The sequence below is a fragment of the Lygodium microphyllum genome, chromosome 21, assembly GCF_053477565.2.
Source record: "Lygodium microphyllum isolate KBCC chromosome 21, Lygodium_microphyllum_v1.1.10, whole genome shotgun sequence".
Lineage (NCBI taxonomy): Eukaryota > Viridiplantae > Streptophyta > Polypodiopsida > Schizaeales > Lygodiaceae > Lygodium > Lygodium microphyllum.
This window is the reverse complement of record NC_141155.1, coordinates 135,481,068-135,507,190: the sequence shown is the minus strand read 5'-3', so window position 1 is coordinate 135,507,190 and position 26,123 is coordinate 135,481,068. Positions and strand designations below refer to the sequence as shown.

General features: G+C 40.9%; 1 protein-coding gene across 1 annotated transcript; it reads right to left on the bottom strand.

Moving 5' to 3' along the window:
* Positions 1–19,596: 19,596 nt before the first annotated feature.
* On the bottom strand, positions 19,597–25,574 carry LOC148018607 (kinesin-like protein KIN-7A). The gene is made up of 14 exons (XM_087661246.1): positions 25,078–25,574; positions 24,726–24,815; positions 24,538–24,638; positions 24,339–24,455; positions 24,165–24,246; positions 24,005–24,072; positions 23,870–23,935; positions 23,669–23,793; positions 23,310–23,517; positions 23,076–23,219; positions 22,486–22,593; positions 21,296–22,399; positions 20,780–21,201; positions 19,597–20,568 (listed from the first exon to the last, which is right to left on the bottom strand). Exons 1-14 carry the CDS (start codon positions 25,439–25,441, stop codon positions 20,115–20,117), a joined length of 3,453 nt encoding a protein of 1,150 aa, XP_087517372.1. The 5' UTR covers positions 25,442–25,574; the 3' UTR covers positions 19,597–20,114.
* Positions 25,575–26,123: the final 549 nt, after the last annotated feature.

Below are 26,123 nucleotides of genomic sequence, written 5' to 3'. Positions count from 1 at the left end.
TATAATTTTGGTGTAAGATAATTTAAAAAATATTTCTAGCACTAGATGCTAGACTTCCAACAAGGGATCTCCTAGCTTCTTTTTGCCAAAAAAAAATATTGGATTGTTGGTCACCTAACATGTGTGTATGAAGTCTCATCGCATTCCGTTAAAAGATTATGGATTTATGATCACATAATGAACCATGCATTGTTAGAGGAATTTTAGTCAAAAGATCATATCCACTAGGGATTAGAGAGAGAAAGAAGTAGAGAATAGGAGATAGAAGAGAAGAAAAAGAATAGGCAAGGGATTCAAATCTGCCAAAAGTGTTGTTTGTTGTCTGAGAACTACGATCGCGCACCATGCGAATTTGAAATCCCTTCTTTCTTCATGAGATCTTCCAAATTGGTTGAAAAGCAACTTGCTTTTTGCATGACACCATTTTCTAGAAATTTTTTACATATTTTTAAGATATTTATAAGAAATAATATCCAAAATATCAAAAATAGGCTAAACTTGGTTCAAAAATCTCGTATTTTTAAATCGTCCATACTATGGACACTTCCACTAATGACTAATATGGCATTGACTCTCTAGATCAATAAGAAAGATGGATGATGATGCACTCCTAGGTTTTGCACACTATGTTCACGTAGCGACACAACATTCACCCCCTCTAATGTTAGAGGGATTTTAGTCGAAAGGCCGTATTCACCCACCGGGGATCCAAGAGAGAAGAAGTAGAGAATAGGAGATAGAAGAGACAAAAAAGAATAGGAAAGGGATTCAAATCTGCCAAAACCTTTACACTGTTGGAAGAGAGGGAGAGAGATAGAGTGGAGCGGAAGATGAGTCTCAGCTCATTGTTGTTCTTCTTCCATTATTCTTCCATCATACTCACTGAAAGAGACTTACACACATAGGTATGGCTAATCGAGACTAACTGTGGTTAAGTCGCTAATTACACGAACTTATTGAATGTCACACACATGTACAGCTATATCCAGCTAATGTCGATCACACGCATAAAGATAGACTAACTTAAGAGTAACGGAAGCTTGATATTCTAACACTCCCCCTCAAGCTCAAACCATCTTATAAAGTCCAAGTAGCTGTCTGAGGTATATGAACTTTTCTTTACCAAGAGACTTGGTAACTTATATCTGCTACCTGGTTTTCAGTCTTCACATGAATCAAGTCAATCTGTCCTATAAGAACTATTTCTTTGATGAAATGGTAGTGAACCTCAATATGTTTGAACCTAGCATGGTAGACAGGATTGCTAGCCAATGTAACACTATTGAGGTTATCATAATGCAATCTCACTCTACTTTCCAATTGTATTCCCAAGTCTTTTAGTAGTTTCATCAACCAAACTGCTTCGCAAGCCGCTAAGCTAGCGCCTCTATACTCAACTTCTGTACTAGACAATGCAACAATAGGTTGTTTCTTACTCTGCCAACTGATCATACTACTACCAAATCCAAATGTATAACCATTGGTTGACCTCCTGTCATAGGCACAACTAGCCCAATCAGCATCAATAAACCCTATTAAGTCAAGAGATTTTCCATATGCATAAAACAGCCCATAATCTGTAGTACCCTTTACATATCTCATGATCCTCATGACTGCATCTAAATGTGGTTTGCGAGGCTTTTGCATGAAGTGACTAATCAGTCCCACTGCATAACATAAGTCAAGACGGGTAATAGTCAAGTATATCAAGCTGCCCACCATCTATTGATACATCGTCACATTCTCTATCTCATTCCCAACATCAATATGTAGCTTGACATTCTGATCAAGAGGTGTCTCCATAGGCTTGCATTCAGTAATACCATACTTCTATAACATGTCATGAGCATACTACTTTTGTAGCAGCCATATACCTTGAGGCGCAAAGACTACCTCAATCCTAAGAAAATACTTTAGTTTACTAAGGTCTTTGACTCTGAATTTAGCCTGTAAACATGATTTAATTTCAGCAATTCCCTCTTCATCATATCTGGTGATACATATCCGTGTCAGTGGACGTAGGAGTACGACTCTACAAGTGTCCTGACCAAGGACTTACTATAGCTGACCCATCACCTATAGGACCACTCATAGATGTACTCACTATAGGTGTATTTTCAACATTGCTAGTGCTAGTTGATCCATCAGTAGCCACTGCAACAGGATTACCTTACCATGATGCCAGCTCATCAAAAACAACATCTCTGCTAATCAATGTCTCTCATGTGTAGATGGTACATAACACTTGTAAGCTTTCTGGTCTTGTGAATAACCAAGGAACACACTCTTAATAGCTTTAGGATCCATTTTCTTCCTCTTTTCATCAGGAACATGCACATATGCAATGCTGGAAAATACCTTCAAGTGTGAAATGCTAGGTTTATGACCATACAACCTCTCATATGGAGTTACATCATGAATCCCTGCTGTAGGGATTCTATTCAGCACATAGACAACGGTCACTATTGCTTTAGCCCAATAACCATTTTGCAGACTCTTCTCATTCAACATAGCTCTTGCCGATTCCATCAGTACCCTATTTTTCCTTTCTGCTACACCATTTTGCTGCGGTGTATAGTTGCAAGTTAATTGTCTTCTGATCCCATGTTTAGCAAGGTACTTGTCAAAGTAATTAGAGACATATTCTCCACCTCCATCTGATCTAAGACATGAAATTTTACAGCTCAACTCATTTTCAACATGCTTCTTGAAGTCCTTGAATGCATCAAACACATCATCCTTACGTTTCACTATGTAAAGCCAAGTATACGTGCTAAAATCATCAATGAAGGATACACAGTAACGAGCACCACCAAACGAAGCATTATGAGACGGACCCCATACATCTGAATGTATCAATTGCAAGGGTCATGAGCTATTCCATACATGTCTCATAAATGAAAATCGTGCTTGCTTTCCAAACTAACATGCATCACATACATGTCCAAAGTCATGATACTTGAACTTAGGTAGTCCAAGCACAATCTCCTTTTGCTACATAGATTTCAGCTTTTGTACATTCACATGCCCAATCCACTTATGCCATATCTCAACATCCCGTATAGCACCATCATCATGTGCAAACATGGTTGTTTTCAATTTTGGAATTGACGCACCAAGAGGAAACATTCTGCCATCTCTTCGGCCTCTAGCAATCAATTTGCAGCCATTACCATATTCTTCAACAAAGCATCCATCTCTATTAAATCTCACTTACAGATTTTGTTCTACCATCTGTTCAACTAACAAAAGATTCTTGGTTATTGTAGGTACATGTAATACATCATGCATGCTCTTTTCCTTGCTATCAAGCACATCAACAAAAGTACAACTCCTTTATGCTGCTAGGTGTCATCCTCAGTACAAACATATCCATGCGAACCTGCAACCATCTCATCAAACCATTCTCCATGGGGTGTCATATGATTTGAATCCCTTGAATCAATGTACTATCTCTCATCTATGTTTTGCCTAGATGCATTCTTAGACACATGTTGCATGCCAAACAATCTGTCAACCTGCTCATCATGAGCACCGCTAGAAGATGCATAGTGCCCATGTTGTTTGCCCTTTGCCTTCATATCTCACTGCTTCTTGTAACAATTCTTTGCAATGTGTCCATATCTGCCGCAATAATGAGAGTCCTTATCTCTATTTGACTGATCATTTGACTGCCATGAACCAAATCCACCACCTCTACCATGGGGTGATCTCCCCTTGCTTGTAAAGCCACCAGATCCAGCTAGTCCTATGTGTATTTGTGCCATGCCAGGCATTCTGCTGATGTTGTCTAGAAGTGTTTCGAGTGTCTCCTCGACCTCGAAAAGAGCCACAGCCTCTGCCACCTCTACCACACTGGCTAGAGTAAAGAACAATGTCTCTACTTTGAGACGTACTAGAATATGTATTCAGCCCAAGCTTAACTTCCTCGTGTAGCAACAAAGCAATCAGCTCATCCCAATCTAGAGATTCAACTCCCACAGAAATAGACGTATCAAATGCTTTATACTCTTTGCCAAGTTCATTCAATGTCACTGCAATCATATCATCCTTAGACCGTGAAGATCCAATGGTGGCAAGTTGATCCGCTATGTTCTTGATCTCTATAGTGTAAGCATGAATGCTTTTGCCATTCCTAGACATGTTATTGAATTGTTGCTTTAGCTCAACCTTTCTTGCATGTGTTACATTTTCATCATTCTTCATGAGTATGTCCCATGCATCCTTTGGGGAATTGCATCCAGTAATATGTATAACCATAGAATCTAATATACATAAGGAAAACCAATGTAACACCTTGCATGCTCTCTCAGTCCATAGCTTATGAGCCCTTTTCTGATCATTTGTCGGATTCCTTTCATGTATTTCAAGTTCAGCCTCATCACTTGTACATAAGTCCCAATAACCTCTTCCAACCAAACAATTCTTTATACGGAACTTCCATAAAGCAAAATTTTTGTTGTCCAGCTTTTCTCCCACAATTTGAGTGATATTGTCAGTATCTTGAGCATTTGCCATAGTTGCAACTTAGGTATTCAGTGATGTATACAACTAGTAAGTATCTGACTCCTTTTCCTACAATAGTTCAGGACCAGTTTCTTGCTATTCAGGACAGTTTTCTGCAATTCAGGATAGTTTTATTGACAACCTGCTTGGTGTAAATTGTATTCCAACAATGAAAAAACACAATCAACTGAGCATAAACCAAGCTCAAATCAGCTCAAAACATTCTATGGTAGTGGCAAAATATCCCAGCATCAAACTATATCCATACAAGTATCAATGTTTGTACTGTATGCAAGTAGCAGTACCAAATACAGTCAGCCCACTGCTATAACCAGCAGTATTTTCTCTATTAAAACAAGAGTATTCAGATCTCAAAACAGCCCCAAAACATCTCATTCAGTTGCCACTCTATGCAAGATTCAATCGGTCCGAATATATTGCATGTATGTCAAGTGAAGATGGTAGGTATCCTTCCTGCAGACAATAACCAGTCAATACCCTAGTATAACTAGCAACAAATCAGTCCAAACTTTGGACTTTTAGCACTCACAATATCCCAAAAAGCATCTACCAGTCAATACCCTGGTATAACTAGCAACAAATCAGTCCAAACTTTGGACTTTTAGCACTCACAATATCCCAAAAAGCATCTACCACTCACATGGTATGATCCAAGCATTTGTCACTAGCAAATAAGCATCGCAGATACTTCAACCCTGTAGGTATATTGTTTCCAAATTTAGGAAAACAACCAATTCATTGTTTCCAGCTTGCAAATAAGCTCCAAAACTAAGCATTTAACACTCCAATATCATGCTCAAATGCATGATAATAAGGACATAGTGTTAGGATGAAAGCCACCAGTGCCCTGGAATCACTTGCTGTTTACTACAATAAACAGCCAGTCTGCACAGGTCTGTGCTGAATATCTCAAAATCTGTGAGGAATTTGAAAAAACTTTCTTATGCAAAGTTGTAGACCACATCAAAATGGTCAGGATCGCGGCCGTTTCTCCAAAAACCATTTCTGTAGCAAGATATAGCTTTTACAAAAAAACGGGTTGCATGCATAGTCTCCTTTGAAGACGTTTTCTTCATATCTTATGTCTTGATGTCAAATAGCCACTACCAAGCCTTCACGCTTCAGGCATTCAAGCTCTGATACCATGTTGGCAGAGAGGGGGAGAGACAAAGTGGAGCGGAAGATGAGTCTCAACTCATTGTTGTTCTTCTTCCATTATTCTTCCATCATACTCACTAAAAGAGACTTACACACATAGGTATGACTAACCAAGACTAACTGTGGTTAAGTCACTGAATACACTAACTTATTGAATGTCACACATGTGTACAGTTGTATCCAACTAATGTCGGTCACACACATAAAGATAGATGGACTGAAAAGTAACAGGAGCTTGACATTCTAACATACACAATATAAAGACAAAGGTCAATGATTCGAAGCACTATGTATTGATAGAACCTGAGAAGATAAATAAAATCCTTATCTAGGACTACTCAGAAGCAATCTCCAAGCATTAGATCTCTTGGAGCTCCTTGGTAGACCAAAAACATGCACCAAATACTAGCTTCTTCTTTCCTGCTCAGACAAAAAATCTAATGGTTCCATTGGCTCTCTGAAAGGGGGGTAAAACCCCAAGACACCTGTTTAGAATTCTCCCAGATCACTCTTTCTTCTTCCTCCCAGTCTGAAGTGTTGTTTGTTGCCTGAAAACTATGATCATGCACCACGCAAATTCAAAAATCCCTAGCAACTTGCTTTTTTCATAGCATCCTATTCTAGAAGTTTACTACACCTTTTTTAGATATTTATTAAAAATAATATCCAAAATATCAAAATAAGGCTAAACCTGGTCCAAAAATATCGTATTTTTAAACCATCCATATTATGGACACTAATATTAATAAGTAATATGGCATTGACTCTCTAGATCAATAAGAAAGTCGAATGAAGCACTTTAGGGTTTTGCACACTATATTCGCATAGCAGTACAACATCCGGACCCTCTAAACCTGTGCATCCTTTTGTATGTGTCACCAATGCACCACTCGGATAAAAAATCCATAGTGTCAACTTGCCGCTCATCATGCACATAAGAAGGCATCCCCTAAGATTATCAATCAAAATACTCAGCATTTGTACAACTCTTAAGCCACACCTAGTACCCTCTCTAGGGTCATAAGGCCTTGGGTATGCATCGTACACTAGAGGCTATGGAGCCTCTATATACATGCTCAAAATATACCCATCAACAAATACATACCAACATGCCTACTCTTTTAGAGTCGAGTGCATGGAAATCTGCTTACACTAACAATTGTGTATCATATCAAACATAAAGCGAGCCTCACTTGCATCCAACACATGCTAACCATAACTGAAAATAGTAAAGCAATCCATATCTTGAAGTATCTTTGATCCCCCTCGATCACAAAGACTACCACAGAAGAAGAGGAGATGGAGATCAAGGATTGTTGCCCTTCAAGAGATAAGGAGAATCCAGCATAGATAAGAGCTTCTCATCCCAAAAAGTTCCTTCCAAAAGGTCATTTAAGAAATGTTATAGGATATGCACCTAAAATGACTAGAAGGTTTTAAGTGCAAGTAGTCGATGGTGCAAGTGGACTGTTGCAGCCATGGAGGCCCTGCAAACAACTATAGAAGTGGATCTAGCACTTTGAGAGCTCACCTAATGTTGCGAGCACATACTTTGCTCCACCATACGCTTGATCAAATAGGAAGAGAAGCTTTGATTGCTTCACTAGCACCACTTTCTCCAAGCTAGAAATCGAAGGTATCACTTGAAAACGTCCAAACTTGGTTAGGGCCCAAATTTTCATGATTTTTTTCTCTCCTCATGGTGAGCACTTCCTATGGAAGACCACCAAGTTAGCAACAAGGTTGCCAATGTACTTCTTTAGAGCTGAATCGTTCGTCGATCTACATGCCAAGATTCATTTATACATAGTATACCCTAAATGACATGATCAAATCAAACAACATGATTAGTAATTGATCTAAAGTTATCAAAATGAAATTTAACTTGAACGTAGGGTGCATCGGGTCCCCCAAAGTCCATCGATAAAATCTTAGCATCTATTCGAAGTCTAGTGTCTAGGTCCAAACAGATTATGTTGTAGTGCTTCAAACTCAACATCGGACATAAAGTAGAAAGGTGAAACCTTGGCATGAAGTTGTGGCCTTGGTCTGAACAGATCATGCTATAGTACTTCAAACTCAAAATTCAACACAAGATAATATTTTTCATCCAAGGCAATATGCTCCTTTGCTACTATGATGGCATTCATTGTATCTAAGCTTGTGCCATCATATCTTCCACCCTTTACCATTGTGAATGTACATCCACATAATCATATTTGATGAGATCTTACATTGAATCCTTAACTGGGATAGAGAACAACTTTTCTTCCTTCATTTCTAAGTATCACAACACATACGATAGAAGTAAGTATTGCACGTCATCTACTTCAATGGGTGTTAAGAAGGTGAGGTTGGGTTTGTCAACTTGTGGTTCTTCTAAAGAGGATAGCACTTTGAGAGCCAACCCTTGCTCCACTACCACCAGATGTTCCTCTTTAGTATTTATTGGCTCTTCAATCGACTCGTCTCCCCATGCATGTGCTAGCAATAACATGTGGAGTTGTATCTTCATCTCTCTCCTCCTTTATGGGTATATCCAATGTAAGGAGGTAAATTGTATGCATAATCATACTCCATGAACTCTAAAGGTGTTGTACTTGGTGCATTGTCCATGGGAAGAGTGCATACCCTATGCAAAGGATCCACGTGGGCCAAATACCTATTCACCACTTTTTGGTGGTTTTTTCCTACTTGAAATACCATGAGTTGTTTCAAATGTACCCATCTCATATCCCTCAATGGAGTATGTGCATGTGACAGTGGTGATCACAAAGTCTTCCAAGACCTTGTGACAAATGCGGGATCTAGAGCATGGCAAAACCGGAAGCTATGGAGGATGAAATGAGAAGTGTGGACTCATGATGGAGAAGACAAAGACACTGTTTGTTACACAAGTGAATTAGGTTCCAAGATTGAGACTTGGACTCATAAACACAATCTTGTGTATGTGGACAATGACATTGACACTTCACTAAAAAGAAAAGAGTACTATCATTGCATTAAGAAAGGAAGCAAGTACAATGCTTTATAGGAAAGTAGGAAACTGCAGTAGGCACCATTGTGCATATGGGATAAGTTAGCCTGCATATCCTTGGCCCTGAAGCTCCATACAAAGTGGCTGTTTAGTGAGTGTGATTGCTGAATCTCAACAGACCTCAAGGGGGATCTAACTATAAGAGCACGCATTCAAGGTTAAATTTCTTTGAGAAGACCTCAAAGATCTTGTCACCCTGGCTAGCAAAGAGAGTCTCATGGATCCATGCATCAAAGTATATGTGAGCATCCATTGCAGTAAGGAGGAGGGATATGGTGGATGTAAAGTGATAAAGAGAGAATGTGTGAAATGAAACAATGAAATAAGAACTAAAGTAGTTTCATCTTAGAAACCCTAAGTTTTAAACTATTAAAGGACTACTCACATATGATGTTTAGTTATAGCTTTACTTAACATATTTGTAAAATTGGCATGCATATATAAACATGTCGATGTGAAAATTACACATTGTATCAGCTATGATCTCCCCCCTCTTCCCCACCTCATTATGTAGATGTGCAGGTGTATATCAGATGTTAATAAAAGAATGATATATAGTCAAAAATTTCGTTGTAAATTGCAAAAATACATACGCACTCTATCAATTGATGTGGAAAGAGAGGTTCCTTCTCTCTGATCTCGTGTGGATGCTTAGATGTATGCATCTTATCTCGGAAAAAAAATTATGTATACATGTTCAAAGAATCAAGGTTAGGGTAGAATGTGTTTCTCCCCAGGGAGGTTAGTCATGAATACATGTATGTATCATGTGGGTTCAACATAAGGGATTTTTAATATACCATTTTTACACTTTTTTTACATACAAAAGGGTCCCATACAAAGGGGTTACTTACAAATTGAATAGAAAAGGGTTATGTTTTATTAAGGGACCATTCATAAATAAGGATATTTATAGATAGGCCTTAAATGCACATGATATAGAGGGTATACATATAGTGAATTACTCGGATGTTTCTCTCCCCCGGTGTGCAAGTGGGAACACGTATCTTATCTCAAAATTTAAAGTACGTGTCCATATACACATGTTTAAATAGTTTTGAATATAATTACGCAAATACGTGATATATTAAAAATAATAAAAATTTAAAATATTATAAGTGTATGATTTTGCAAAGTAATAATATTCTAATAGCCAAGAAAATCTAAAAGTTTACAAATGTTAGATATTACAACTTGTGGAGTTGGAATTTTAAGGAGACTCTACAATTTCTAAAACATATGGAGCCATGCACTTTCCACTAAGAATAGAACCCTTAGCTCAGCTTTGAATCTTCCTATCATATAATTTAAAATAGAAGCTAGCAAATGGATTCTCTATTAACATTGTGATTTCTTGAGACATTATACTTAAGGGCTAATCATCCTCAATATGCAACATTTAGGGCTCACAGCCCTCATAGATGGCGATAACATCCACAACTGTACGTTTACATGTGTCTTGATCAAGGCACAACCATTCACCCTTGAGCATTGTCCATGTACGATACTTCAATACTAGGCATAAAGTTTGTTGTATAACAAAGTATTTATAATTGGAAAGAAAATTTAGTTGATCCATCCCAAAGTAAGAAAACAGTCAACCAAGAGAGTAAAATTTTACCTAAAAGCCATATCCCTTATTGTGACTCAACACTCTACTGTGTCAGAACTATGAGTGATTTTTGACACTCAAGTTTTGCCTAGAATCCTTGTTACATCATAATCCTCTTATGTACTTTTCATGATGTATCTTCTTTTGAAACCCTCACATTCCTTGAACATGTGCACAAAAATTACAATAGGTATGAACCAACTCAAGTGTACATCCTTTGAGCTAGTGCTTGGCTTCATAGAGTTGAATATGTTTACTAAAATTTTTGCGCTACACATGTGCAAAATGTTACTACTACATAATGGCTATTCTATGCTATTGAGATTCGATATGTATATTGACTCAAGGGTTCCATAATCTCAACCCCCCAAGAGATAGCACCTCTTGCAAAAGGAAAGACATATCCAAAGGTGGACTTTCTACTATTTACATGTCTTGCATAATTTGAGTGAATGTAAACCATGACTCTCATATCCTAGCTAACATAGCAAATATACATATCTGCATAGTCTTTAAGGTATCTCATGATACCCTTCATGATATGCCAATGTCACCTGCAGTCATATAATGTACCACAACTCCCATCACAAATGCTATATCAAGTCGAGAGGCTATCATGACATACATCAAACTATCCATTGTGGATGTATACGGGATCTGGGCTATCTTGGCCCTCCCATCATATGATTGGGGAAAATCTGTACAACTAACCTTCACATGAGAATGTAATGGACAGCCAATAGGCTTACTATCCTACATATAGAGTTGCTCAAATACTTTGTGAATGTACTCCTTCTAGGACAAGTAAAGAAGTCCCTTAGAGTAATTGCATGTAATACGCATACCAAGTTTGTGTGAGGCCTAGCCCATGCCATTCATCGCAAAGCTCTTCTTGAGTTGAGTCTTTAAAGCATACAACTCAGTATGAGCACTCCCATCAATAAGCATGCCATCAATATAAAGCACCAAGATAATAAGGTCTCCATCACAAGCCTTCTTCCTATATAGACATGGATCCATATCACTATGGGAATATCCCTATGAATGTATGAAAGCATCAAACTTATGGTATCATTCCCTATGTGCTTGCTTAAGCCCATAAGGACTCTTCTTTAATTTGCGCACTAGGTGTTCTATTCCTTTTTTTATAAAGCCCCTAGTTGTTGCATATAAATGTCCTCATGTAGGTCCCCATGTAAAAATTTCTTTTAATGACCAACTGATAAAGATCCAAATCCAACTAAGTGTAGAACAATCATCTTGATCATACAAGGGAGGTTTACTAGACCATACCTCCTCTACAACTCTACTATCAAGAATAGTGCATGGGGATCTAGTAATGAGATGAATAGTAGTAATAACTACCTCATCCCAAAAACATTGCAATAGCCTGCCTAACTAAACATACTATGGACTCTTTCTTGAATAGCCATATTCATACACTTTGCAATACCATTCTAGGATGGGTGTATGGGGTGATCAACTAATGCTTAATACCCCTCTCATTATAAAGTTTCTCAAATATCTTATAGACATATTTACCCCCACTTGTCAAATTGTAGGCATTTAGCCTATGCCCAAACTGGTTCTCAATCATAAATCACTTATCAAATTGTAGGCATTTAGCCTATGCCTATGACAAATTCTTCCGTTTAGCTAAAATTTCTCAATATAAGCAAAAGAAATAAAGTGGTTCTCAATCATAAATCACTTTGAATGTTCATCATCATTGGTGTTTTGTACTTACAGCTCTTTCTTCTCTACATGGTAACTTGATATGAATTTTTGGTTTTTTAAATTCTTACGAAGAAAATAGGTGTCTCATTTTTTGGACAAGATGGCATGTTTTCATCATATGGAGCAAATTCATTAGACTTGTTTTGTCTTATGCAAATGAATCGTTTTTTTACCTAAATTCTAGTCAATATATAAATGATCAGTCAAGATTACCAAATTAATAGACAAAGGGACAAGGAAACACTCATAGTCCTCTAAACAAGCCATCTCCTAACTTGAAGCCTTTTTTTTGAGCTTTTGCGGTTGTTGTTGAAGGAACAGTGTGGTTGAGATTGTTGAGTGTAAAGGATCTAGGCAATAGATTGAAATTCTTTCTCCACATCATGGACATGAGAGATAGCTTCATAAAGAGAAGTGGGTTTAAGAGAGTTCAATTTTTCTTGAGTGCCCCATCTTCATATTTGTGTTGCAGTGTGCTCTCGTCGAGAACTTTCTCAAGCATGTGCAATGACAAAAGTCTTGGTCAAAATCTTTCAATATAAATAGAGATAATACCACTTTCTTGCCATGATAAATTGGACCAATTTCACCTAGCTTGATGAAACTAGGGTGAAGGAAAAGATTCTTTAACTTTTTCTTAATTCTTAAAAGCGACCCATGTCCTCGGGCAGTCGGTGCTATGGTGTAGGACATTCTACCTAAGCAAAGCTTTCAATTTTTCTTGAATGCCCCATCTTCATATTTGTGTTGTAGTGTGCTCTCATCGAGAACTTTCTCAAGCATGTGCAACAACAAAAGTCTTGGCCAAAATCTTTCAATATAAATAGAGATAATATCACCTTCTTGCCATGATAAATTGGACCAATTTCACATAGCTTGAAGATGAAACTATGGTGAAGGAAAATATTCTTTAACTTTTTCTTAAAAGCAACCCATGTCCTCAAGCAGTCGGTGCTATGGTGTAGGACATTCTACCTAAGCAAAGCTATATCCGTCCAATAATTGGTTGCACAGTTAATTTTATCCTTCTAAAAAAAAAACTTCTTTGTCAAAGTAATCATCAAACTGGCTCAACTAGGACAAAATAGTTTTTCCATCCTTTTCTCCATCAAATTTAGAAAACTAAAAAGGCTTATGACTTATTTTTTGGTCCTTTTTTGTTTGTTGAGCATTGAAAATACCCTTCAAGATCCGAGCGATTTGATCATCTTCATCTTGAGCCATAGGATTTGGTGGTGGTTCATGCTATTGAAGTGCCCACATGACCACATTCAAATTATGTTGAAGAATATCAATTTGTTGTTACAAGGTGATTTCTAGTAATGGGGATTCTATATTTTCCATGTTCACTTGATCACTACTATTGAAAGGACCTGAAATGGTGAAAAGAATTTATGATATAAAGAATAGATTTGAATAAAACCCACTACATAGGAAAAAGTATTTAAGGATCCTGCAATATAGATAAGATACTCCGTGTGTGAATAGCCACTTGTAAAATCCGTAAAAAGAAACACCTGCATGTAAAAGGCCTCGTATATATCCCGCAAAAGGAACACTTTGCATATATGTAGTGAATTAGTCAAGTAACCTTTGTTGGGGATAAAGGCGCCTCTGCCTAGCCGCCCGTGTATTACTACACTGACAGTCACCACCACTCCACACTGCAGGTAGCGGGCGCCCGTCACTGTCACTTTATTCTTTATTCTTTTAGTGATAGTTTGAATAAAGGAAGGCCTAGCCACACATTGTGACTGTTGGAGTTTCCATTTCTAGTCTCTCCCTTTCTTGCTCTTGCTCTCCCGCCATAGCTCTCGAGTCCAACCTTCGATCCGTCGCTCCCTTTCAACTGGTCAGAGCTTTGCTTTCCAACTCTTGAGCTTGGTTCGTGGCATTCTCAACATCCCATTAACTCCCTACTTGCATTGGGTCTCCTTCCTGGCAACCATATCCGACTCCTTCGAGCTCCCATCAGTCCCCGGCTTCCCGAGCACCTTTCCGGCATTGTTGCGCACCTTTAGGGCATTACATCAGAGGTATTTGATCATTTTCTTCAGGGTTTACTTTATCTCTTAAGTCTCACAGGCTGTAAACAAGTTGTGGCCAGCCATAGCTCACACCTCTTGGAGCTTCCTTCACCTGGATCTTGCTTCCAACCTATCAAGGCTTGCTAAGGCTTGGTGTAGGCCTTCTTTGGCCCTCATTTGTGCCCCCTTTGGGCCCCATTGTTGACACGTGGGACAACAGTCCCCCCAGCCAGCTCACGTTTTTTTTGTGCCTGTTTCAAAATTTGGCCCAAAAATCACTCTTTTTGTCATATCTCGAGCATTCGGAACCCGATTCAGGCAAGGTAAGAGTCTAAGTTGTTGGGGTTTTGGCATGCTCCAGACGCGATAGTGATGTCGGATTTGCCAAATTATGATGAAAAAATCTTCTGTAATAGATTTCAAGTCTGAGACAACATGTATTTGTATGCCTATGCTTGTTTGGGCATGACTACATAGCCAGTTTTATTCCTATTGCATCCCGATTGATTGGGGGATTGAAGCTACATGTAATGCTATGATTTTGGCCTGATTTTGGGGCTGAAAATACACAGTTTATAACAGTAAATGCATGCTGAATACTCTTGGGCTGAAGCTATCTTTCATGCTTTGACATATGCCTATTGGTTCCGGATGTATGTCTTGGGTTATGCTATGATGTATTGATCATTGAGGGACAACTTTGAGATTGTCATTAAATCCGGATGCTTTTGGAAGCTTGAGATTATTTCAGCCCACACTTATTGACATTAGTATATGCTTTGACAGTGATGCTTCTTGGGTTTATGCATACCCGTTGCCTACGGCTTAATGCTCATGTCACGGTTGATTACCCTATGCATATGTTGAGCTTGAGTGCTCATTGAAGCTCCACCTTGGATGCATTTTGGATTATCTGGAGTAGTCTTGGATGTTACTTGGCTTGTCAGAGTTTGGATTGGGATGTATTTGATGTCTTACATGCTTACGGATGCTACATACGGATGCTCTACCGCCTACATGTTCAGGATGTACTATTGATGTATTGTCTTGGACTTATGTCATTGGCACTATGTCTTGCCTTGGCTTGAGCTCTTGAGCTCGTACATACAACTTTTGTGCCAGTGGGAGCATTCTTGAATGCTTATCAGACATTGAGCAGGCAATACTTTTATGCATTGAGCCGTTACATGCTATTGAGCAGTTACAGACACTTGAGACTTTGGGACTTCTTACCTTTTGGGATAATACATCATATGTCTTGGTTCACTGTATGCTTATGAGCTAAGCCTCCGTTTTGGATCCGTATCTTTGTGAACTGACACCTATTTGTGTCAAGTTTTGGTAGTGGCAGGAACACTTTACCCCGTTGACTAGGAGGTGTGCCTACTCACTGGCAGATGTTTGTATGACATACTTGGGTGTTGGATTCATGCTTATTGACCGTCATATGTTTATGATATGCTTGCATGATATCGGCTTTAGTCTTGGGAGTATCCGATTGCCTTGGGATCTGATTTTGGCACTGTTAGCTCTCTTTTACTGAAATCTGAAATTTATTACAGCAAGCATATATGTATGGACTGACATGGACTTTTCATGCTGAAACACTCTGAAATAATGTACTTTCACTAGTACTTATTGGGTAGTAGCTTTGGTTCCACTTTCCTTGCCATTTTTTCTCGATTTTCGTGATTTTTTTATCATTTTCTACAGTAAACAGCAAGCATTTTTTAACTGTCTACAGTCTTCCAGCCTACATTATGGCGAGTTCGTCCACTGATCATGCTATTTTCAACATCACTAAGCTTGATGGTATGAATTACTCTTATTGGAAGAGCCAGATTTGGCAGGTGTTGGTGCAAAAATCACAGATCAAACCTTTAAGGTTAAGCGGGCATCCGCCTACAACTATGCCAGATGAGGAATGGCTTGAGCTTGATGAGTTATGCAAGTCCACTATTGCATTGTCTCTCACAGAACAAGTTCATTATAATGTCTTTGAGGAAGAATAGAGTGCATGGCAGTTGTGGGAAAAGATCAAAAATCTCTATGACAAGAAAAGTCCAGCGAGTCAGATGTATTGGCTGAAGCAGCTTATGGATCTGCGCCGCATGAAGGAGAATGTGATTGTGTCTACTCACTTGAGCCAGTTCCATGCTATACTCAAGAACTTAACTTCGCAGGACATCACTTTTGCAAAGGATGTCACTCCCCTTTTCTTGCTTGATACTCTTAATGAGTCATGGGATATATTCCGCACTGCATTATGTGCCTCTATTGCTACCTTGAAATTATCTGATATTGAGAGTGCTCTTCTGTAGGAAGAGGTTAACCGTAAGAATTTGGATGCCTCTCGTGTGGCTCCCGCACAGCCAGTTGAACAGCCTACAGCTGCAATAGATGCTCATGGTCAGGGCATTGGACAGGCAGCTAGGCAGGCAACAGAGCCTGCCATGAGACGGTCTACTAGAGACAGACGTCCACTTGATAGATTTCAGCCCTTGATGCATTATGTCTTGGTTACAGATGCATGAGAGCCTTTCACCTATTATGAGGCTATGCGCAGGGGTGACAGTTACTCCTGGGAGAGGGTTATGCAGTCTGAGATAGACTCCTTGCATAAGAATGATATTTGGTTTTCTTGCCTATGGGCAAGAAGACTTTGCCATGCAAGTGGTTGTACAAGCTAAAAAGTACCCCTAGGCACCCCACGCCGGCATACAAGGCTAGATTGGTAGCAAAGGGTTTTAAGCAAGAGCATGGTGTGGACTTTGATGAGGTCTTTTCTCCTATAGTTAAGATGACCACCCTGCGCTTAGTCTTGGCTTTGGTTGCTCAGCTTGACTTGGATGGGATATCAAGACGGCTTTCTTACATGGGGACTTGCATGATGAGATTTATATGGAGCAGTCTAAGGGCTTTGCAGAACCTGGCAGGGAGCACCTAGTGTGTAAATTGTTGATGCATTTATGCAATCACAGGGCTAGAGTCAGAGTGCTATGGATCCGTGTCTTTACACGAAGAAATCTCGTGATGGTTCTTTATTGATTTTGGTACTCTATGTGGATGATATGCTGATAGCAGGAAAAGCTCATGATGAGCTAGATGCTCTTAAGGCTCAGCTCAAGAAGAGTTTTGAGATGAAATATTTGGGACAGGCCGCTCACATACTTGGTATCCGCATTAGACGTGACAGGCATCAAGGACTCCTCTACTTGTCACAGAGGAAGTACATTCATAAAGTCCTTAAGCGCTTCCGCATGCAGGACGTAAAGCCTATTGGCTGTCCATTGCCTTCTTATGTGAAGGTATCACAGGCTGATTGTCCGCAGACAGATGAGCAGAGGGCCGAGATGGCCAAGATTCCCTATGCATCTGCAGTGGGCAGTCTTATGTATGCCATGATAGCCACTCGTCCAGATATTGCCTTTGCAGTTAGTGTTGTGGCACGCTATATGGCTACACCTGGCAAGAAGCGTTGGGATGACGTGAAGGGTATCATGAGGTACCTGAAGGGTACTGCATATATGTGTATATGCTATGGCAGCGAGGATACAAGAGTCGTGGGGTACACTGACTTTGATTATGCAAGACATGCACATAGTAGGAAGTCCACTTCCGGCTATGTATTCACCTATGCTGGAGGTGGTGTTTCTTAGATGTCCAGGGTGCAGAAATGCACGGCCCTTTCTACTACAGAGGCCGAGTATGTTGTAGCCACTGAGACTTGCAAGGAGGCCATTTGGTTGGGTCATTTAGTTGCTGACCTTGGTATTGATGTTATCCCTACACTGCATTCGGATTCTATGAGTGCTATTCAATTAGCCAAGAATCCGGTCTTCCATACGAAGACGAAACACATTGAGGTGAGGTACCACTTCATATGTGGGGTCGTTGAGGACAAGTCTGTTAATCTTGTCAAGATCTCAACTGACTAGAATCGTGCAGATCTGCTCAGAAAAGCCTCTCTACAGAGCGCTTTGCCTTCCTCAAGAGGTTGATGGGCGTTGGGTGAGATGACGTCTTTCCTCATCCTGTTGTACATGTGTACATGTTGTGCTATCTTTTTTCTTTTTCTTTTCACTCCTCACTGAGACAGATTCGCCCTTAAGTGGGAGGTTGTTGGGGGTAAAGGCGCCTCTACCTAGCCACCCGTGTATTACTACACTGACAGTCACCGCCACTGCACACTGCAAGTGACGGGCGCTCGTCACTGTCACTTTATTCTTTATTCTTTTAGTTTGAATAAAGAAAGGCCCGATCACACATTGTGACTGCTGAAATTCCCATTTCTAGCCTCTCCCTTTCTTGCTCTTGCTCTCCCGCCATAGCTCTCGAGTCCAACCTTCGATCCGTCGCTCCCTTTCAACCTTCCGTATAGAAATAGGGGCTTACAATTAAGATTTTCCTTCCCCACACAAAAATATGGTCTTGGCCCTTTGGAGAAATAAATTTTTGTATGTTGCATAGTCATCCCTTTTGAAAGCATATGGGATTTGACAAAAAAAAAATCATACAAACTTGGTGGTTCTTGTAGCTCTGGATGCTTGCATATGTATGAAATGATTATTTGTCATTTTTGTAAGTGTGTTGCATAATCACCCCTTTTGAAAGCATATGGGGTCCAACAAAAAGAAGAAACCATACAATCTTGGTGATTCTTGTAGCTCTAGATACTACACATGATGGTCCTCCGTTTTAGTGTTGAGAACAATACATTCGACTATTGCTACCGGCTATTACAATTTGTTATCAATGTACCTAAGAAAGCATACTTACACATGGTGGTCCTCTGTTTTAGTGTTGAGAACAATACATTCAACTATTGTTACCCGCTATTACAACTATCAATGTACCTAAGAAAGCATACTTGCACATGGTGATCCTCTGGTTTACTGTTGAGAACAATAAATTTGCCTATTGCTAACGGCTATTACAATTTGCTATCAATGTACCTAAAAAAGCATACTTGCACATGGTATGGTGGTCCTCTGTTTTAGTGTTGAGAACAATACATTCGACTATTGCTACTGGTTGTTACAACTATCAATGTACCTAAGAAAGCAACTAGTGAGAAAAGGGAACTGTTTGGAATTTTGGGCTGCATCCATGTGCCCAAAAAAGCGTCTAGTAAGGCCTGGTTCAGACTGTGCGGAAGGCCACATTTAAAAACATACGTATAAGCTCATGATGCCAACCAATGTGTTAAACGGAGATTTGTCAAGATAATTTCCACACAAAGATACACATTTCCGACCTTAATACCGAACAAGGCCCATTATCTTTTTGAAATAAAAACGAGCCGTAAGATTTGAACCCTGTCCAGATCGTGTAGGGTTTACATTGCCACGTAAACCAACAATCCAAGCAAGAACTCGTGAATTCTATGATCAGCCGTAATATATTCACACAAAATGCAAAGAAAGCGTGATCGACACAAACATTCGTCCACCATTATCTGAACCGGGGCTAAGAAATCGTTACAAGAGGTTGCCTATCGATGACATGTGCCCACAATCAAACGACAAGCAAAAAAGGGGGGCCAACATCTACCCATCCCTCATGTGCCCCAAACTCTATCTGATCAAGTGAAGAAGCGCAAGCAGGAGAAGGAAAAGAGGAAAGAAGAGAAGAAGGAAGTGCAAGAAGAAGAAGAAGAGGAGGAGGATGCACGTGTAATTTCAAAAGAGTTTCACCATCCGCATCACATATCCGAACTCCAGAGAGTCCAGAGTTTCCCTCTCACGACTCATCACAACTTGACCTCCGTCAGTCCAACTGCCATTGATCACAAAATTACGGGCTTTCTTGTCCATCAAATTACGGGCAAGAAAAGCCTTTGGGACCAACCAAACCAAAGTTCGTGTGAGTGATGATTCATGTTAGACACAACATTGAAGATGAGAATTACAACATGCGAGAACTCATAAGAATGTGTCACTCAGAAATTGAGCCATTGCAAATTTGGCTCTCTGCAAGTAGGGTATGGAAGCAACTTATGTACAAAATGTGCAGGTTAATGAGATGCTTTCAATGGGTTTTCGGACGAGGGGAACGGGCTCTTCAAAGCAGCAAGGATGGAGTTCCAACTGTAAAGCCAAGAAGAAGAGGAGGAGCTACGCTTAGCTACTGCTGGAGTGGAGGTACTCTGATGTGGTGTAGTGGGGAATGGATTGAAGGTGAGCTGGAACATCTCCTTTGTGCATGGAAGCTCCTCCTCTTGCAGCAGACCGTCGTCCTCATCATCGTCCCGCGGCTCCCACAATCCCACCAGCCGAGCCACAATGGCAGCGCTCTCTTGGACATGGTGGATATCACGTGGGTTGCTCCAAAGCATCTCCACCAGTTGAGCTTTCCTGTGCTTTGAGTCCAAGGCTACTCCCCATCTCTGGAACAGCTCTGCCCTCTCTTCATGTGTAAACCGAGTTTGCATTCGCTTCACCAGCAGCTCCCGCTCACGCCTCAGCGCCCTAGTTGATTAAAATGCACAGAAAGAGCAACAACAAAACTGTCACTGACTTCTATGGAATGCCCTTGAGGGGATTCAAGACCAAGACATATATATAGGGCACGATTCAAATGCAGTTATTTGGCATCATCTACAAAAAAGAACAGAAAATCGTGTATGGAGAATACATACAGCAGCTCCCTGTCCAAGATTGAGGAAGAGAGCATACTCACCTTGCAGCTGCAGAGGTGCTGGGTGTTGCAGCTCGTTTGCTTTCTTTTGGGTCCTCCCCATCCTCTCCTGTTTGGGGAACAACCATGTGCTTACTGAGCCATTTCAGCCTGCGCAGCTCTACTTCAATGTAAAGACCATCTGCAGGATCTACCCCTCTGAACAGTAGATAAAACTGTGTTCTATGGATGATGGAAACTTGACACGCATCCCAAAGCTGCACGATGTGTGCAAGTTGATCCTCCAAGGCCGTTTGCCATGCTGAGGGAGATAATGGTTGAGGCCAGCAAAACTTAGGTTGATCACGCTGAGAAGGCAAGGGGTTCATTGCCTTCTCATTTTGTGTTTTCATGTGATTGATTGAAGCATCGCATGCCAACTCTCCACCTTGTCCATCTCCTTCATTTGATTCCATCTCTAGCACCTGAGTCATAATAGTAGTGAAGATCAACAAACACAAACTTCATCACAACCACCTCAAACCAACATATGCAAGAATGACTACCCCCCTTCATTACCTGGCAGATGAGAAGCTGCTTCTGGTATTGAAGCTTAGCTACCCTTTCTTTAAGCTCAGTCACGTATGCACGAATGTTCCGAATGTTCTCCTCTGCTGCATTTTTGAACATTCTCTGCATTTTCTTTATGTCCACTGAGGAGGAAGAAGAGCAAGAACCACCACAACAACAACTAGGGTTACTCTTGCAGCCTAACAGAGTCGATGTCGGTTCTGTGGAAGGTGGTGTGGGAACTGCCTTAGCTTCTTCCTGACAGCAAGCAGCACCAGCAGGATCAGCTCTTTTGTAAGAGGGATCAGCTGCTTCTTGAACTTTCCTAAACTTCCGGCTCCTTGCCAATGTGCTTACTATGGGAGGATTATTCTCGTTGCTCCTGCTGTTGTGACTACCTTCATGTGGAAACAGGGACTTCCGCATGCAAGGAGAAGGGACTGTCCTGTTCTGGTTATTATTTGTGCTGTTACATTTACTACCTATAACTGGTGTTAGTGGAGTTGCAGATCTTTTTCTGCAAGTTGAAACCCTGTTGCTTCCCAGTGATTCTTGAGTGTGTGTACTACAAGTCATTGTCACCAGGCTCTCAATGGATTTCTGGACTCTCTGGAGCTGCTCTTCGAGAGTTGCGATGGCTTTTTGATGGCCATGGCTGTGATCTTGCAATCTGCTGATTTCCTTTTGTATAGACACATCTTTAGCATCGACAGGTACAGAATGTTTAGGTTTTTCTTGTACAGGAGGTACCTTCGATAGCTGGATGCTGCCAATTTCATCCTGTAATTTGGAAATGGCTGCTGCTGCATCCTTGTCTATACATGCATGCGCAAGACGTAGACATTCCACCTCCTTTTGCAAGGCGGCAAGCGCATGATTGGCATCATCTCCAAGTTCTTCCTGTAGATGTTCGAGCTTCCGGATCTCCTCCACCAGGAGTATCGATGTCGTGGGTGACATCACTGTTTTCATCTTCTTGAAGGGTGATTTGCTGTTGCAGTTGTGCCGGGCCATCTCGATGCAGCTCCCACCCTGCTTGTTATCTTCCGAGTCAGGGGTGAAAGGCCTTTCAGCTTGCGGTGATTGATGTGGAGATATCCGCTCGTGATGTTCCTGCTATGTTGTAAAATGATTAGACAAAATCCTGTGCATCTATTTTAGCTCTTTCGAACGACTTTCTTCAGTAAAGGCAGACATACCCTGGAATTCTTGGCACGTTCTTCCTCTCCCATTTTCTCTAGAAGCTCTTCAAGTCGAGCCTGTGCACTATCTCGCTGCGCCATAAGCTCTTTCATCTGAAGCTCCATCTGTTTCATTGAAATAAAACCATTGAGAATATAACCTGTACTATTGAATCAATCTTTCCAGACAACTTCTGTGGCTCTTCAATTCTCCAGCCGAGGAAAAAAGTAAAATTAAGCAGAATAAGGCTGCAACAAAATCTCTCTTTCATACCCCTAGTTGGACAATTAGAAGAAGAACAGGCACCTAATTCATGTCTTTTGTTCCAAAGCCTACAATTCTCAGATATTTACAGCAGAGGGCTTTCCTCTGCACCTCCTTTGGGCACGGGTAGTAGACATAATATCCATAAAAGAATTCTTTGATGATTGTGTTTAGCGGAATGTAAGCAAGATTGGAATGTGATGTACATGTGACTGTCTGCCCGATAGTGAAAGCACGAGTGAAAGTTGGCACTCACTAGACAAGTAATCCTGTATCATCTTTATAGTAGTCTGTGCAAGGCATCTGCCCAACGCTGCAAAGAAGGGAACCACAAAAAACTCACCGTCTTAATCTTCTGATCCTTCTCATTCAGTAAAGCCTCCGTCTGAGAAGAGTGAATTATTGGGAACTGGGAAACCTTCAGCTCTGAATCCAATCGAGCAACCTCTTTCTGCAGTTGACTCACCATGACTTTGTCTGATATCACCTGTGATTAATACATCAAAGTTGCACAGGTTCAACGTGAAGGAAGAGACGCGAAACTCCAATTTATTTGAATGACTGAACAGGGATTTACCATGTTCACATGTGCAGCGTTAGTAACCTCTTTTGCACGAGTTGCAAACGAGAGGGTGTTTCGTGACTGCTCCACCTGACTCAAAGCAGGACTCAATGTACATATGAGTGCTGTTCTAGCATTCCCGCCCAATGAATTTTGTAGAATTCTAGTGAGTTTGGAGTCGCGGTATGGCAGGTGACCATTCTTGCCCTTGTCACTGCAGCCACTGGAAGGAGCAGAGAACACAAGGATCAGAGACTCATAGATATGATCTCTGCACCAACTGACAGTCAGGCTTACCTTAGCTTGGGAGCAGAGAACACAAGAATTAGAGCCTTACAGATATGATCTCTCTACTAACTGACGGTCAGCCTTACCTTAGCTTGCGGATGACAGAGCTAAGTGTGAGTAAACTCCTATTGATGTGTGAGCCTTCTTTTAATCTGGTTCCTTCTGCCATGGTTTGAGACGCACGCTCACTTCCAGCTAAATCCACAAAGTTCTGTGGTAATGCAAGAGAATGAGGTACAACCTCTGCAAATCTATCCTGCCACACATTATGCATAGAGGAGGCTTACCAAGTTGGCCACTAAAGATTTAACCAATCCTTCAGTTGCGCATCCTTGAGGACAGCTTTCTATTGTCTGCAAAATGCAACAAATCAGAGGCTTCTCAATTGAACGTTCCCAGATGGTGTTGTGATTGCAGCATACCAGTCTGATGATCTGATGAGAGCGTGAGCTGTTGTCATTAAGTAGAGTTTCTCCAGCATGTCTTTGGGCTGTCAAACAGATGAAAACTTGAAAATGATTAACTGAACATAAAATAAATGTTTTGACAAGTTCTTGTTGCGGATACTGGAGCTAGTCTCACCTTCACAAGCTGAGAGTATTTGGTATAAGTGATCAATGTCTGTCACTAGGGTCTCTCCCAGTTTGTCTACCACTGTTCCTTTCTGTTGGAGACGATAAAAAAATAAGATGGTTGTTCATAGCCACTCAAGCATGCAACATGTGCATACATAAGGCATCAGGGCGGTCCACTCACTTCAGGATCATCCAAGAGTCGTAGAGGACCACTTTGTGGATTTAGCAGATCTTTGACTACCTCATTGTAGATTTCCAATGCAGCCACTTTCAGCAGGAACTTCCTATCTTCCTGGTTCTGCATGGTCACAGAAAATGAGCCATTTTTTATTGAGCACTTGAGCCAATGAAGGAAGTGTATCTACATTGTTCTCAGGTACCTTATTAATGTGAGTAAAGATATCAAGAATGGCATGCTCAATGATGCCTCTCATAGTGTAAGTCTTTCCACTACTGGTTTGGCCATATGCAAAAATGGTGGCTGCCAACATTTACACTGTGTTAGAGGAGGTTTTCCTTTATGCTTTCTCAAGAAGTGAAAACAGAATTGTGAGGATGTTCCTTTTACCATTGACGCCAGTGAGAGCAGAGAGAGCCACACTTTTTACTCCTTCCTGATATACATGTTCTGTACTGGCATCAGGTCCAAAAACTCGATCTGCAGAAGGAACATATTGTCGCTGATGAGATGCGCACAACTTTTGTTGGTAAAACAATGCAAAGAAACACACATACACGTGCACACACGCACACAGAGATGGTTAATACTAGATTGGCATGGTAGCCTCTCCTTGAGGTTTGACGGTTCCACCTACAAGGGACTTGCTCGTTTTTCAGGCGGCCTTATGCACATTCATTACGACAATGCGTGCGTGCGTGCGTGCGTGTGTGTGTGTGTGTGTGTGTGTGTGTGAACTGACCATATGTGTAAGGCCTGTGCTGAGCCGCAGCAGGTGATTTGTCGAGCAGGACGTTGCTGGTCGGCTTGAGCATGAGAGTGTGAGAATCGATGCATTCCCAGGCACAGGTATCATTTTGAGTGATCTCCCGCTTGCTTAGAGGCCTCAACCGCACTGTGACTGTGATCCTCTCTTCTCTTGGCGAGGTGGTGTCGCCGTACGAGACCTGATGATCCTGGGTATCCCTGTGTTGTTGTTGTTGCTGCTGCTGCTGCTGTTGATCTTGCTGGCCCGAACGAACCCCCTTTCTCTTGTGCGAGGAAGAAGGCAGGCATGAGGACGGCGAGTACCAACAGTAGTAGGAGCTGTTGCTGTTGCTCCTCATTGCATCTCTCTCTCTCTCTCTCTCTCTCTCTATGGCCCAACGAGCCTTCGCTGTTCAGAGAACACTAACACGGATCTCTGTCTCTCTCTCGTATTTGTTCGTATTCAAGTTTTGTCTACCAACGGCTACCTTCACATACCGAATTTCGCGTCTCTTCTCGTTACTAAGGAAGGATGACAAAAGAAGCACCAAAGTAATACCCAATTTCCAGCCCTGCAAAATTGAAGCCTTCCTAGGTAACATTTGCCCCTAAAGTCCCCGAGAAGCCTTTCAAATTAGGTCACCATCTTATCATGTGTTTCTTCCCATCCCAAGCCACCCTCTTACTTCAAAGACCCCACACTTTGGCTGCAATTTGCATGTGTCATTATAGACTCCCAATCAAAGCAATTGCCTATTATGGAGAAACTCTTCATGCTGTGGGGGGGGACTCGGATATGAAATTTATGGATATATTTTCGTACATCTATCCTATTTGAGAATTGAAAGAAATACTATGCATCTCTCCTATGTTGCATGGCAAATGCAAAACATCAAACTATTTTCTTCTCTTCCACCTCGCCATGACAATGAATCTCTCTCTCTCTCTCTCTCTCTCTCCCCACACACACACATGGGTAGGGTAGCCTCCTCCAACATTGTTTGATGCCAGGAGGCATAATTCACTGTGGATTCCATGCCA